The following is a 14,431-nucleotide window of genomic DNA, read 5'->3' on the forward strand; positions in this document are numbered from 1 at the left end:
TGGTCGGCGAGAGCGAAAATGATATCCATGTTTTTCTTTGACCCCTGGTTTTTATTTCCGATGGCACTAGTTAGTTAGTCCCGGTTCATATGCTGCCACGCACGTTTTCTGTGAAGAAAGTTGTGAAGATGTTGTCAAGAGTGCATTATCTCGTAGAGCATTAGGCATGAATGTGCTGTACAATATTAACTTGGCACATCGTGGTTGGTGGTGTATACAGACTACAGACAGCATCAACTCCAGCCTTGGCTTCTCAAGCTCCATATCAAAACTCCTCTCAACAACGAATCAACTCTAGAACAAATCTTCAAAACATAGCGTCTTCCAACCCCTGCCCTCTCGTTTTGTGGCGTACCTATCCCGAAGTGCTAGCTCCATTCCCATAAACCCATCCAGTCATCCTCCTCCCGTCCCTGAACATCACCCGCCCGCCCAGCCTTTGATTCATGCATCACCATTCTACCCCATGTTCTCCATGCCCCTTTGGGCAACTGAGCTCCGAGGTGAACAGGAAACATCTGGTCCTCACATCTCGTTTCTGTCTCCCCTAGCATGGAGAGGACTCCACCCATAAGAGCCGTATATATAGAACAATGCGCTTGTAAACTCGTCTCGTCTTCTTCTTCTCCACACCAGTCTTTCTTTCTGTGTCTTGACGTTCTTTTCTGACCTCTTTGCTTTCGAGATACGTGTGTCTCAAGCTTCTTTCGTTCCTTTTATATACATCGCCTTCTCCGGTTTCATTCCTTTAGCCCTGGAGGCATAACATTCCTTACCTGTGACATTTGTTCTCGTCCACTCCTTTAGAATTCAGTATCAAAGACACATATTACAGTTTCGATCAGTTCCACTCCGACTTACACGATGCTCAACTTCATTCCCATCATCGCAGGCCTCGCCTCTCTGGTCTCAGCTACCAGCGCTCCAACACGCCCCGATCTCAAGCTCATCTGGAAAGACGAGTTCACCGGGTGTCAAGGCTGCTCACCCAAGACGAACAACTGGAACACTGCTCTCAACATCAACTCCAACAACGAACTCCAGACGTACTCCACCTCCAACAAGAACATCCAACTCTCCGGCGGTGACACCCTCCAGCTCGTTCCCTGGAAGGATGGGAAGGGCGAGTGGACTTCTGGACGTCTCGAGTCCAAGAAGTCTTTTCATGCAGACAAGAACAAAGCTCTTCGCGTAGAGGCTAGTATTCGCATGGGTGATTCAGCTCGTAAGCAGGGTATCTGGCCTGCCTTTTGGATGCTCGGCGATGCACTCCGCCACGGAACTGGATGGCCTCTTTGCGGCGAGATCGACATCTTCGAGAGAGTTAACGGCGACTTGACTGGTTTCGGTACTGTTCACTGTGGTCATGAGGGCGGTGGCCCCTGCAATGAGCCCGAGGGTCTTGGACAGCGGGTTACCATTCCGGATAACGAGTTTCATGCTTGGTCTGTGGTTATCGACCGACGGGCCAGCAGCTGGCAGGATGAGAAGATCACTTGGCTGCTCGATGGAGCGCCTTTCCACAGCATCACGGGCAAGACACTCAACGATGAGGGAACTTGGGCTACTCTGGCTCATTCTCCAATGTACATTCTCCTCAACGTTGCTGTTGGCGGAACCTGGCCTGTATGTTCTAACCATTATTCGTGTCTCAAGGGGTCAGAAAACTAATCATTTATGCAGGGCAACCCTAACAAGGCCACCGAAGCCGGCTACAAGAACATGATGGAGGTTGCCTACGTCGCCGTCTACGAAACCACAAACTAGCTACCCAAAACTTGTTACAAACTTCTTCTGCCAGCTCTTGTCTGGCACTTTCTTCATTTTCTTGTCACCCCCATTTATGTGAGGGTGAACGACTATCGAGTGTCTTTGAGACTGGTCTCTCTGTTCGCCTCGACGGTCATTTGCTGGATTGAACCCAGCTTTGTCTTGTTTCCAGTTCCGCTGTCTGATGACTTGTGGATACTCAAGTTTCAACATACCTACAGTGGATCAATTAGATAGGTATCTAGATATAAAAACAAGACTCACGACGTTACGACACAAACTTACCCCCCAACTCAACAATGTGACCTGTGCTTTGAGACTGAATTAGACAATATTCTACAGTCATGTAAGTTCTGTAACATATTTATTGCTCTTGAGGTATTTACTCTAGTAGTTGGTACGATGAGCATCCTGAAAACAAGCTTTTGGGGGGATTGGTCGATGGGTTCCAGTGGCATGAAAGCCACATCCATATGTAAGGCCCCGTTTCCATGGAATAGTAGGGAACTGGATACCACCCAGGGAGCAAGAAAACTTCTTATATTGCCGGAGCACTGCAGTTAACTGGTCTCAAGCCTTGCTAAGATAAACTAAACTTGTCTTAAGTTTTCGTCCTACTTGAGGGTCCTTTGTTTCTTGCCTTCCTCAGCTCCCTTTGGAGGAATGGATAGCGGCAAAAAGATCAACCTGATAATACCTTGTTATTCTTGTCATCGTCAGAGGTGAACGGGGCAACACTCGATGCTTAATCAAATCTGCAACTTGTTCACTCTTTCGCTTGAAGGGACGTTATGGAGGAAACTGTGTCAATATTGAACAAGCCTGCCAAGTCTTATAGCCAGTTGTCGCTGACAAGAGGCTATCTATGTGTCTAAATATATACAATGAAGATCTAATATGTACAACAAGGGTCGAACACCTGGTCCAGGATGCCATGCTATACAACGACAAGCCTGCTCATGAGAGGATCCCTTCTGAGACGTTTTATGGTCTCTCCCACAACACCGATGGATCTACCATTTAGTTGGGGACGCATTGGGAGTAGTACTCGTTCTGCTTGATACACTTGCTTCCAGTAGCGCAAGCGAGGTTGCCGTTGGGATAAGCGGACTTGGAACCACCACACTGGTAATAAGCAGGGACAACGGAGGCCTTGGCGGTAGCGTCAGTCTTGGCCGGGCAGCTTCCTCGGGTTTTGGTTCCACGGACCTTCTGGGTTGTCTTGGGCTTGTTGACAGGTTGAGCGGGCTTGGTGGCAGCAGGCTTGGTGGCAGCAGGCTTGGTGGCGACAGGCTTATCGGTCTCGGGCTTCACAGCAGGCTTGGTAGAGGAGGGCTTCTCAGCGGGCTTAGTGGGCTCGGGCTGAGTGGCAGTCTTGGTGGAGGACTTCTGGACAACAGGAGCGGAATCCTTGGTCTTCTGGGGCTGAGCGGCAGCAGAAACGGATGTGGTCTTCTTAGCGGAGCTGGAGGCCTGGGGCTTGCTGGCCGAGGTATCACCCTTGAAAGCAGGGAAGCTGGAGTCGTCATCACGCTTGCATCCACTGATGTCGAGGAGAGCCTTGGGGCACTGGACCTGCTCGAAGGTGAAGTCAGGGTTGTCGGCGTTCTCGAACCAGTCGAATCGCCAGTGGCAGCCGTCCTTGAGAAGCTCGGGGAAACTATCACACTCGCTTCGGGAGGAGATACCGCCGTACTGAGCACCGCCGAGGGCCTTGCCGAACTCAGAGGTGCAGCCGTCGAAGATACCGACACCACCGCCGGGCATCATGAGATCGAAGTGGTTGTCGCCAAGATCACCTCCAGTGTTGGTGGACTGGACGATCATCTTCTTGCCCTTGACGGGGCCAGTAGTGAAGGTCAAACTAGAAAGAGTCAGCGTGTTGTGAGACATAAGTTAATAAAAAGACTGACGCATAGCAAGCACAGCACCAGCTGGCCTCGGAGCCACCGGAGATCTTGGTAGCAGCGAAACCATAGGCAAGCTCGTCGTTGACAGCCCAGGGAGAGTAGTTGGTGCAAGCATAAGCAGAACCACCGCCCTCACAACCGTTGACGGCGTTGGTGTTGGAGATGGGGTTGTCGTTCTTGTCACAAGTCAAAGCAGGGGCGTTGACAGCAGCCTTTCCACTCCAAGAGCAAGAAGGCTTGCAGCAATCCCAGTATCGAGTAGAGTGACCGCTTCCAGAAGCAGCACTCACGGCGAGAGGGCCGGCCAGGGCGAGAAGAGTGTAAGATCGCATTGTTGCAAAAGTTGGGTTGTTTAAAGAGTGACTGTTTTGAAAGAGAGTGTATGTAATTCTAAAGAATGAATGAAGTGAATGAATGAATGAGAAGGCAGTGCTCGAGTGTCCAGCAACCAGAACATCGGGACGCAGACCTCATCTTATATACAACCGCCCAACCCTCAGTCCCGCGCAAACCCAACTCCCGCGTATTCAGCCTATGCTGCGCCGTGAGCAGTCAGATATCATGAGCACATTTGCGTCCAAGTGGTCAGTTAGTCTAAATCAAACTAGCGCAGGTACAAATTCAAGGATCACCAAAAGTCAAGATGACAAGCTGATGGTGGTGCAATGATTGGACCCAGTCAGCATATCGGGAACGGGAAACAGATCCTCCACTAATAAGACGTCTAGGAGCTGGTCTGACGGACAAGGGACGGCAAGGCTGGACCGAACGAGTGAGAAATGAAGTCTAGGAGACTTTGGTTTCAGGAACAGCTATGGGGAAATTGACAACGGTTTTCGGCCGTGTCTCCCGAGATTGGGCCCGAGTGGCAGGGATAGAGATTGAAGCAGACAAAGGCGATGGTTCTAGAAGTGGTAAAGACTGGCTGCATGATACAGGTGGTTAATAAGAAGCGATGCCGTTTATACCGTAGACGCTGGAAATGAGATGAGAAATAATCCTTCTAGAATCCTCTGGTGGTTTAGCGCTGGGGGGAGGCTGTTGGTGACATGGTGTAAGTGGCCCCTGGGATATGGGTGATGGGTGAGCTACTGTAGCGTTGCCGGATGGAACGTTGATGCGAATCGTGCGCCAAGAGGTGAAACAGATAGACTTTGAGATGGCGGATGCGACGGATCGTCGGCACTTTTAAGCACTTATTATGAAGCCGCGATGGCTTCAAGTTGCGGTGCAGTCAAAGTATGTAAGGGGTCTATTTATCTTAGCTCCGGGGTCAAGATTGATTAGGACTAATGTATAAATACTAAGGGTGGTGGAAGAGCATATGCCGGTATGCTTCTTGGATTCCAGTCTATGTGAGTTCGCAACGAGGTTCTTATTGACTCTACTGGGAGTACCATAAGCTTAGTGCATGAGTTTATCTGTCTAGAGTGAACTCTATGTTGTCGTAGTGCTAACACTACAGTCTCAACTTTATTTTTCTCAATGTTGGACCTGGTTGTGCACTCAGTATTCTGGTTGCTTATCAGACGACTCACCCTGCTCGCGGAGATTAATCTCGCAGTTACCAACAAGTTATCACGAAGGTTACCGTAGTTGAGCTGATACTGAGACCAATATTTGAACTGAATAATGCCGCAAAATGTGTAACTTCTCCTTCTGTTCTTGCACAATGGAATGGTAGAGTTGGTTCGAGAGAATATGAGCTGTTTTGGCCAAGATCTGCTTACCCTAGACTGTCGGAACGAAGATTGTCTTTTTGTCAAATCGAGCATGGATTAAAAGTTGACTGAAACTCAGCCACAGATTATGGGTCTTGGACGCCACACATCACCCGCCCTGGACCCTGGACCACACAGGATTATTCATCAACGTGGCGTTCTTTTCCTGACCTAACCACATCAGAATTAGCGCATTCTGGGCGCGTCTCGTCGCCTCAACCTCAGGCTCCTGAATGCTTAGTGAGGATTCATTGTAACAAATTCATCACCTCTCCACCACGACCCTTCACCTCGCGCATTCTTCAACATCGCTCTATCTCCTGGCTTGAGATTCCTGTCGACCTGTCCAACTCATCGGCAGATGCTCACGGGGTGCATCAGGCGCCAGGTCCAAAACTGACCGCCCTGACTTCGCTGTCGTAGCTCCTTTGTCCTTCTTTGAATAATTTCGACGCAACTGCCTAACGGGCGCAATCCATCGATTCGAGCAGCAATATCTTGTCGCTAACCTCTTAATACCCCGAGAACTCGATCACTGTATTTATAGCGACAAATACCGACACCATGGACGACTACGAGAACGAATCCGACTACGATTATGGCTACGATGAGGGCATCACCCCCGAGGATTGTTGGACCGTAATCTCGTCCTTCTTCGAGACAAAGGGCCTGGCATCGCAACAGACCGACTCCTTTGACGAGTTCACCCAGACAATGGTGCAGGATCTCGTCAACGAGTACTCCACCATCACCCTCGACCAGCACAACCCTCCTGCGCCTCCTGGAGTCAACATCGCTTTGCGACGATATGAGATCAAGTTTGGGAGCGTCATGGTGTCACGTCCCTCTATGAGCGAGACTGATGGAACTGTGACCAACCTCCTACCTTACGAATGTCGTGACCGCAACCTCACCTACGCCGCGCCGACCTACCTCAAGATCACCAAGAAGGTCTCCGTCGCAGTCGACAAGGAGGTCCCTTTGCACGAGATGGACGACGAGCAGCAGGCCGAGTACAAGCGAACCGGCGAAAACCCCACAAAGCTGGTTTGGGAAGTCGAGGAGGATGCTGGAAGCATAAAAGCTGAGGATGAGCCCTCGGAGATGATCTTTATCGGAAAGATGCCCATCATGGTCAAGTCCAAGATTTGCCATCTGAGCAGCCATTCTGACGAAGACCTCTTCATGCTCAACGAATGTCCTTATGATCAGGGCGGTTACTTCGTTATCAACGGTAGTGAGAAGGTCCTGATCGCCCAGGAACGTTCTGCCGCCAACATCGTTCAAGTCTTCAAGAAGGCCCAGCCTAGTCCTTTCACCTACACTGCTGAAATCCGCAGTGCTCTTGAGAAGGGCTCTCGTCTTATCTCTAGTCTTACGATGAAGCTCTACGGCAAGGGAGACTCTGCACGAGGTGGCTTTGGCCAGACTATCCAGGCTACCCTGCCTTTTGTCAAGGCAGATCTCCCTGTCGCCATCGTCTTCCGAGCTCTTGGTGTTGTGTCTGATGAGGATATTTTGAACCACATTTGCTACGATCGCAACGACAGCCAGATGCTGGAAATGCTTCGCCCTTGTATTGAGGAGGCTTTCTGTGTCCAGGACCGAGAAGTTGCTCTCGACTTTATCGGAAAGCGTGGAAACAGAGACCAGGCTAGTCTCGGTCGTGAGAAGCGTGTTCGAGTTGCAAAGGATATTCTCCAAAAAGAGACCCTTCCTCACATCTCCCAGTCAGAGGGTAGTGAGACACGTAAGGCCTTCTTTTTGGGTTACATGGTGCACAAGCTTCTCCAATGTGCTCTTGGACGTCGTGAGCCCGATGATCGTGATCACTTTGGCAAGAAGCGACTTGATCTGGCTGGTCCTCTGCTGGCGAAGCTCTTCCGTGGTATCATTCGAAGGATAAACACTGAGCTCTCCAACTACCTCAAGCGATGTGTTGAGAGCAACCGAAACTTCAACCTGACTGTCGCCATCAAGCCATCAACGCTTTCCAATGGTCTCAAGTACTCTTTGGCCACTGGTAACTGGGGTGATCAGAAGAAGGCAGCAAGCTCGACAGCTGGTGTCTCTCAGGTGTTGAACAGATACACCTTTGCTTCTACTCTTTCACATTTGCGCCGAACCAATACTCCCATTGGACGAGATGGTAAATTGGCCAAGCCTCGACAGCTTCACAATACTCATTGGGGCTTGGTGTGTCCCGCCGAAACACCTGAGGGTCAAGCTTGTGGTCTGGTCAAGAACTTGTCTCTGATGTGTTATGTCAGTGTCGGCTCTCCAGCCGAACCTCTTATTGAATTCATGATCAACAGAGGTATGGAAGTCGTTGAGGAGTACGAACCGACAAGATATCCCCACGCCACAAAGATTTTTGTCAACGGTAGCTGGGTTGGTGTTCACGCCGACCCCAAGCATCTCGTGAATCAGGTTTTGGATACAAGACGAAAGTCGTACGTTCAGTTCGAAGTATCACTTGTTCGTGATATTCGAGACCGTGAATTCAAGATCTTCTCAGATGCTGGTCGTGTCATGAGACCCGTCTTCACAGTCCATCAGGAGGATGACTACGAGAACAACATCACCAAAGGACAACTAGTGTTGACAAAGGAACATGTCAATAGGCTAGCCCAAGAGCAGGCAGAGCCACCTGCCGACCCCGCGGACAAGTTTGGATGGGACGGTTTGATTCGCGAAGGAGCTGTCGAGTATCTCGACGCTGAGGAAGAAGAGACAGCCATGATTTGCATGACGCCAGAGGATCTCGAACTTTACCGTGAACAGAAGAATGATGAAGCTACACTCACGGAAGAAGAGAAACGGGCCAAGGCAGAGGCAGAGAAGAGGGAACAGGAGGAGGATCGCAACAAGCGATTGAAGACAAAGGTCAACCCCACAACTCACATGTACACACATTGCGAGATTCACCCCAGTATGATTCTCGGTATTTGTGCCAGTATCATTCCTTTCCCCGATCACAACCAGGTATGTATTTCCTATGATCAAATGAACCCAACTAACAGCAACAGTCTCCTCGTAACACCTACCAATCTGCTATGGGTAAACAAGCCATGGGTTTCTTCTTGACAAATTACTCTCGCCGCATGGACACCATGGCCAACATTCTCTACTACCCTCAAAAGCCTCTCGCCACTACCCGATCCATGGAGTTCCTCAAGTTCCGCGAATTGCCAGCTGGTCAAAATGCCATTGTCGCAATTGCTTGCTACTCAGGTTACAACCAGGAAGATTCCGTCATTATGAACCAGAGTAGTATTGATCGAGGTCTGTTCCGAAGTCTGTTCTTCCGATCGTACTCAGATCAAGAGAAGAAGGTCGGTCTCAACTACACTGAAATCTTTGAGAAGCCTTTCCAGCAGACAACACTTCGCATGAAGCATGGAACATACGACAAGCTTGACGAGGATGGTATCGTCGCGCCTGGTGTCCGTGTGTCAGGTGAAGATATCATTATCGGCAAGACTGCACCCATCGACCAAGAAAACCAGGACCTTGGCACAAGAACTCAGTCGCATCAGCGTCGTGATATCTCGACACCACTGCGAAGTACTGAGAACGGTATCGTTGATCAAGTCATTCTGACAGTCAACGCCGATAACGTCAAGTATGTCAAGGTTCGAGTGCGAACCACCAAGATTCCTCAAATTGGTGATAAGTTTGCTTCTCGTCACGGTCAGAAGGGTACAATTGGTGTTACATATCGACAGGAGGATATGCCTTTCAGCCGAGAAGGTCTTACTCCTGATATTATTATCAACCCTCACGCCATTCCGTCGCGAATGACAATTGCCCATTTGATTGAGTGTCTTCTTAGCAAGGTTTCGACACTGGAAGGTATGGAGGGTGACGCTACACCATTCACTGATGTCACAGTCGATTCAGTCTCAGAACTTCTGAGAAAGCATGGTTACCAATCTCGAGGTTTCGAGGTCATGTACAATGGCCACACTGGACGAAAGCTGCGTGCCCAGGTGTTCTTCGGACCTACCTACTACCAGCGTCTTCGTCACATGGTAGACGACAAGATTCACGCTCGTGCTCGTGGTCCAGTCCAGATCATGACCCGACAACCTGTCGAGGGTCGTGCTCGTGATGGTGGTCTCCGATTCGGAGAAATGGAACGTGATTGTATGATTGCTCACGGTGCCGCTGCTTTCCTGAAGGAGCGTCTGTTTGAAGTGTCGGATGCTTTCCGTGTCCACGTCTGCGAGATTTGTGGACTCATGACACCAATTGCGTAAGTCATCCCTGCAAATACTGATGAATAAGAGCTAACATTGTCTCAGAAACCTTTCCAAACAGTCGTTCGAATGCCGACCTTGCAAGAACAAGACCAAGATCGCGCAAATCCATATTCCCTACGCTGCCAAGCTGCTCTTCCAGGAGCTGCAGGCCATGAACATCGCCGCAAGAATGTTTACCAACAGATCTGGAGTTTCTAACCGATAGTTTAGATTGCTTACGAAAAAAAGATTGACGATGCATAAAATATTGGAGAGAGGGAAAGCTTTGGCAGCGCTGCAAGACAGGATCAGCTTGCCTGAGCTTTGTAATGTTTTGGGGAGGTTCATCATGTATAAAATAGCCAATTCGTTAGGAAACATAGCAAAAAACAACGAAATGCATTGATGCAACAAAAAATCTTTAATGGCGCCGTAGTCGCTAGAGAGGAGTATGATGATAGTACACGTTTTCCGATTCACTTTTCCCGCCGTTCTTGGTGTTATCGATTCGGTAGATCTTTCTCCGCCGCTGCTATCGAGTCGTGCACTGTTTGCTCGCGCTTGTATTCTGCCTCGAGTTGTTTTTGCAAGTCAAAGTCAAGTTGTCTTTCTCGCTTGATTCGTTGCTGTTCCATATCTCGAACGACGCCCTCGTGCATGGCCTGCGATCAAGGTTAGCTGAGAGTTCTGGGGGATAAATTGGAGGATCAATTGAGCAGTGGGAAACGTACGGCTTGTTCGAACTTTTGCTGGAAGTGTACGGCGACGACTGTGGTGACTGTGAGGAGCGATGTACCCAGTAGGGTGAGCTTTGATGCTCGAGACATGGTGCCTCAACGTCTTCTTCGGGGTCGGGAAGGGTGAGTTCAGTGATCGCTGGGGAGATTAATCGGTTTGCAACAGGTAAGAAAGGCCAATTGACCCGACTAAAGATAATTCTAGTACAATTTATTCTGGGAAAGATTATGATCACGTCGCAAAAGAAGGGACTTTGTCAGCCCATGATGTTTCAAGCGCACAGCGTCTCTGGCGGTTCCCACACGCGCTAAGCGCTGTAGCTCCCCCCAAACAAGTAACGTACCTTACCTAGCGGCACCGAATCAGCTGCCTGAGCTCAACACCCGACGTAATCCTCCATCAAGTGCTTGTATGCAACCATTCGCAACATCAACTCCCATCAACAACGACGCCATCACCAACACCCCTCGAACCTGATAACACGATACTTGTCCCCCACTGAATCGATCGCTTTATCGTCACGTTTGATACTACGACATCATGGTTAGATGCTTCGCGACGAGCAAGGAGGACGATGGCTAATGATTCGTAGTCTGCCCAGAACTCAGCTGGTATTCAACAGCTGCTCAACGTATGCTGCATCGAGCGCTTTTACTGCCATCGAATGGGGAACTAACCTGTGATGCCAGGCTGAGCAAGATGCTTCCAAGATTGTCCAGAAAGGTGCGCTACAACCTCATCTCCCCGCCTTGTTTATAGCTTAACTAACGACACTATCCAGCCCGAGAATGTAAGCGCCATTTCCTCACGAACCGATGAATCACCTATCTAATAGTACCGACCGATAGACCGTACCAAGCGCGTCAGGGAAGCTCGCGATGAGGCCAAGCAAGAGATAGCCGACTACAAGGCTAAGAAGGAAGAAGAATATAAGAAGTTCGAGGCCGAGGTACGATACTTCCATCCAGTCCATCTGCGCGAGATACGGTCTACATCAACGATGGAACAATACTGATGGTTGTACAGCACAGCAAGGGCAACGAGCAAGCCGAGGCCGAGGCCAACCAGGAAGCCGAGAAGCAAATCAAGAGCATCCAGGAGGCTGGCAAGAAGGGACAAGCTCAGGTCATCAAGAACCTCCTCAGCGCCGTCTTCGACGTCAACCCCGTCCCCCCCACCAAGTCCTGAACGACGGGGAGCACCGCGCACCACATGTTTATAATTACGAGCGTTTCAGCTTGACACAACACAAGAGGAGATGCAAATAGACGAGGAGGATTTGTGTTACAAAGACCAAATTGCGTGGTCCCGCCCTGCTAGCGTTTTTTTCCCTTCCTAAAAGGAAAAACGCTCATCTTGAATTATTAAAGTTATGTTTCTACTGGACAAACTCTACTAGAGTGCTCAACATGTCCCTCAGATCCTGGTTCTCCTCCGTTGTGTCTAGAGCGTCTAGCTGCTCCTTTAGCGTACGGCCGATTACGGAGACCTTTTCGTCGCGCTCGGCGAGGATTTGCCTGATCTTGCGTGCTGCTCCTGTGTCTTCTGCTACTAACCAAGCGAGAACTGTATCGATAGTCTGTAGTGTGAAGAGACCAGCGTCGATTCTCCGGGATAGCCATTCTAGCTCTGCCGCTTCACGGTCATCTTCTGAAGTAGTCGCTTTCTCAGTATCGTTTTGCTGCTCTGCTAGTGAGATGCGAGCGACGTAGTCTCGTCGGAATTTGACGAGTTTAGAGATCTTTTCGTAGTCCTTTTCCACAAACTTGGCTAGTGTTCGTATCCTCTCCGCGGAATTAGCTGGTAGAAGACGTAGCATTGAGGCGAAGATCTCAACGAGGTGTTCTGCTAAGCGATGATCTTGCGTCTTCATGAAGAGTGTGAAAAGACCCTTGAGACCACCAGCCTCGACGATCTTTTGACAGACGTCTACACCAGCGATACCGCCTGCAGCGTGGTTAAGGAGGCGGAGAGCAGGTGGTTTACTCTTCTTTCCCTCTTTGAGCATGATAAGACAGAGCTCTACACCCTCTGCGTCGATGAATTTTGCCTTTCCTGCAGCTTCATCTGCTAGGCATGTCAGGGATGCGAATATGTTCTCCATGTACTCTTCTTCATCGCCGCCCTTGTCAGGATCGCGTCGTCGGTAGGGGGCGATAAGCTGAAGGAGCAAGTCGACCGCATCGAGGCTTATGAGTTTAGTACGGTTTGCGACGGACATTTGGGCGAGGATGGCCAATATTTCTGCAGCGTATTGCTTGTTTTGGGAGACGGTGTCTTCCTTTCGTTGGATGCGTTGGAGAAGCCATTGTAGGAGCTTCTCATCCTCTCCTACGCGCTCAGCGACTGATTGTCGGGAGCACAAGTTCTCGATGAGTCCTAGGGCATGGTAGATACCGTTACGATCCGATTCATCATCCTCGTTCAAGCGGGAGAAGTTGGAGACCAGCAAGCTGAGGAGATCTGCCTCCATCATGGCATCTACCAGCACGTTCCACTGCTCATCCTCCGCCGCGACATCTTCGTCTGTCAACTCGCCCATAATCTCGATCGCATTGATAGCAATATCAGTATTCTCGTGCGCCAGCAGCCCGACAACACTGGCTACGCATTCTAGCTTGACGAACTCGGGGTACAGCTCCGGATGTTCAGACAGCAGCGACAGCCCCTTGATGTCGGCGTCCAGATCAGCCTCACTGCCAATAAACTTCTGCGGCTGATCCTCAAACTTGGCGCGAAGCTCGGCATTCTTGTTGATGTGTCTCTCCAGATTGGTTAGTGTTTTTCGCAACCATGCTGCATCGATCTTTTCAGGCGCTCGGCCAGCGTCGGCCTCCTCTACGTAATCGAGGATCTCTGATTCTTGTTTCGTGATGCCACCGCCGAAGAAGCGACCTTCGTCATCGTCGGGAGGTAGGTCGGGACCGAAGTCTTCGTCGTCGGCGGGGGGAGGCGCTGGGCCAGCTTCCATGTCTTCGTCTTCGTCTGGCGCATCGTTGACTTGGGCGTGGCGATTCGAGCCGTTGGTGTTTATCTTTGCTGATTTGTAGATTTCATCTAGAGATTGTAAGTGACATTTCGAGACAAGGAATGTTTGGTTGGGGCTTACTTGGATCTCGAATGGGATCAAGCTTGCGCTTCCCTGAGATGCCTGAGCTCTAGAATTTGTTAGACGGTATTATTGAACTTGGAGATTGAAGTAAACAAACCTTGAAAATATCATCAACGCTCGCCATGGCAAGAAACAATTGGGATACGGAGCGAAAGAAATATCAGAAGCGTTTTTGATACTAGTAGTGATCAAATATTCCGTTCGCGATCGGCGATAGCTTTCAGCGACGCGCTCAAGCTGATGATGTCTGAAGTCGGTTACAATTATTACATAAGGCAGCGAAACGCGCTAAAACTGAAGCACGACAGCGTGGTCCAGGGGGTCCAGGGAGATTCCGCACAGTGCTCCCGCTAAAGCAAGGGCCTCAGGGGGCAAGAAAACACCGAACCTTGGTGTAAGGTGTTAAAATAAACTGAGCAAAGATTTACTCAAGCTTGGGCTAAACTTACCTAAATATTTTCATCACCTAGAAGTAAAGTCCTGAGTTTTCTTCCCTCCTTTGCAAGCCTCAGGGTCAGACACGCGGCACACACAGGCCAGACAGGACACCTAGGATCAGCCGATACTATGGAATACTTGGCCGAAGGGCTGGGGTAGGGCGATGCACAGGTCAACTGCCGGTCACTCGGCATAATGCGCTATCTTGTCACAGATTAGAGACAAGAGGAACATGCGCATCCCTACAGTACCAGTACCTTTAGCTTCCGATGCCTCCAAACCACCAACCAAAACCCCGAGATGCAGGTACGGCTCGTCCCCTGACATGGATGGGCTGGGTTATCTGTTCCCTGAGCTGGGCTGACTGGTCGGTCTGTCTTCTGGCACGAACTTGAGTTGTTTAATGTTTGACTTGTGTGTCTTTTTTAACTTCTACAACATCCCCTTTTTGTTTCGACAGCGAGTGTTGCATTTTTGCATTGCGAATACGAACGATAG

The 14,431-nt window shown here is 49.9% G+C and overlaps 6 protein-coding genes across 6 annotated transcripts; 3 read left to right on the forward strand and 3 right to left on the reverse strand.

Moving 5' to 3' along the window:
• Positions 1-864: 864 nt before the first annotated feature.
• Positions 865-1,767, forward strand: FTJAE_650 (endo-1 3(4)-beta-glucanase; the record flags this gene model as incomplete). Its single annotated transcript, XM_037353118.1, has 2 exons — positions 865-1,626; positions 1,684-1,767. 2 exons carry the CDS (start codon positions 865-867, stop codon positions 1,765-1,767), a joined length of 846 nt encoding a protein of 281 aa, XP_037212175.1.
• Positions 1,768-2,790: 1,023 nt separating this feature from the next.
• FTJAE_651 (endoglucanase type K) lies at positions 2,791-4,012 on the reverse strand (the record flags this gene model as incomplete). The annotated part of the gene is made up of 2 exons (XM_037353129.1): positions 2,791-3,634; positions 3,684-4,012. The coding sequence occupies 2 exons, from the start codon at positions 4,010-4,012 to the stop codon at positions 2,791-2,793; spliced, it is 1,173 nt and encodes a 390-aa protein (XP_037212176.1).
• Positions 4,013-5,965: 1,953 nt separating this feature from the next.
• On the forward strand, positions 5,966-9,871 carry FTJAE_652 (RNA polymerase second largest subunit; the record flags this gene model as incomplete). The annotated part of the gene is made up of 3 exons (XM_037353140.1): positions 5,966-8,386; positions 8,431-9,659; positions 9,709-9,871. 3 exons carry the CDS (start codon positions 5,966-5,968, stop codon positions 9,869-9,871), a joined length of 3,813 nt encoding a protein of 1,270 aa, XP_037212177.1.
• Positions 9,872-10,145: 274 nt separating this feature from the next.
• On the reverse strand, positions 10,146-10,472 carry FTJAE_653 (cytochrome c oxidase assembly factor; the record flags this gene model as incomplete). The annotated part of the gene is made up of 2 exons (XM_037353151.1): positions 10,146-10,307; positions 10,377-10,472. 2 exons carry the CDS (start codon positions 10,470-10,472, stop codon positions 10,146-10,148), a joined length of 258 nt encoding a protein of 85 aa, XP_037212178.1.
• Positions 10,473-10,923: 451 nt separating this feature from the next.
• On the forward strand, positions 10,924-11,571 carry FTJAE_654 (vacuolar ATP synthase; the record flags this gene model as incomplete). Its single annotated transcript, XM_037353162.1, has 6 exons — positions 10,924-10,926; positions 10,976-11,014; positions 11,073-11,106; positions 11,165-11,173; positions 11,232-11,332; positions 11,410-11,571. The coding sequence occupies 6 exons, from the start codon at positions 10,924-10,926 to the stop codon at positions 11,569-11,571; spliced, it is 348 nt and encodes a 115-aa protein (XP_037212179.1).
• Positions 11,572-11,761: 190 nt separating this feature from the next.
• On the reverse strand, positions 11,762-13,619 carry FTJAE_655 (nuclear associated; the record flags this gene model as incomplete). The annotated part of the gene is made up of 3 exons (XM_037353173.1): positions 11,762-13,440; positions 13,493-13,541; positions 13,593-13,619. The coding sequence occupies 3 exons, from the start codon at positions 13,617-13,619 to the stop codon at positions 11,762-11,764; spliced, it is 1,755 nt and encodes a 584-aa protein (XP_037212180.1).
• Between the last annotated feature and the right edge of the window lie 812 nt (positions 13,620-14,431).

Source organism: Fusarium tjaetaba (genome assembly GCF_013396195.1).
Source record: "Fusarium tjaetaba strain NRRL 66243 chromosome Unknown NRRL66243_c0000017, whole genome shotgun sequence".
Taxonomy (NCBI): Eukaryota; Fungi; Ascomycota; class Sordariomycetes; order Hypocreales; family Nectriaceae; genus Fusarium; species Fusarium tjaetaba.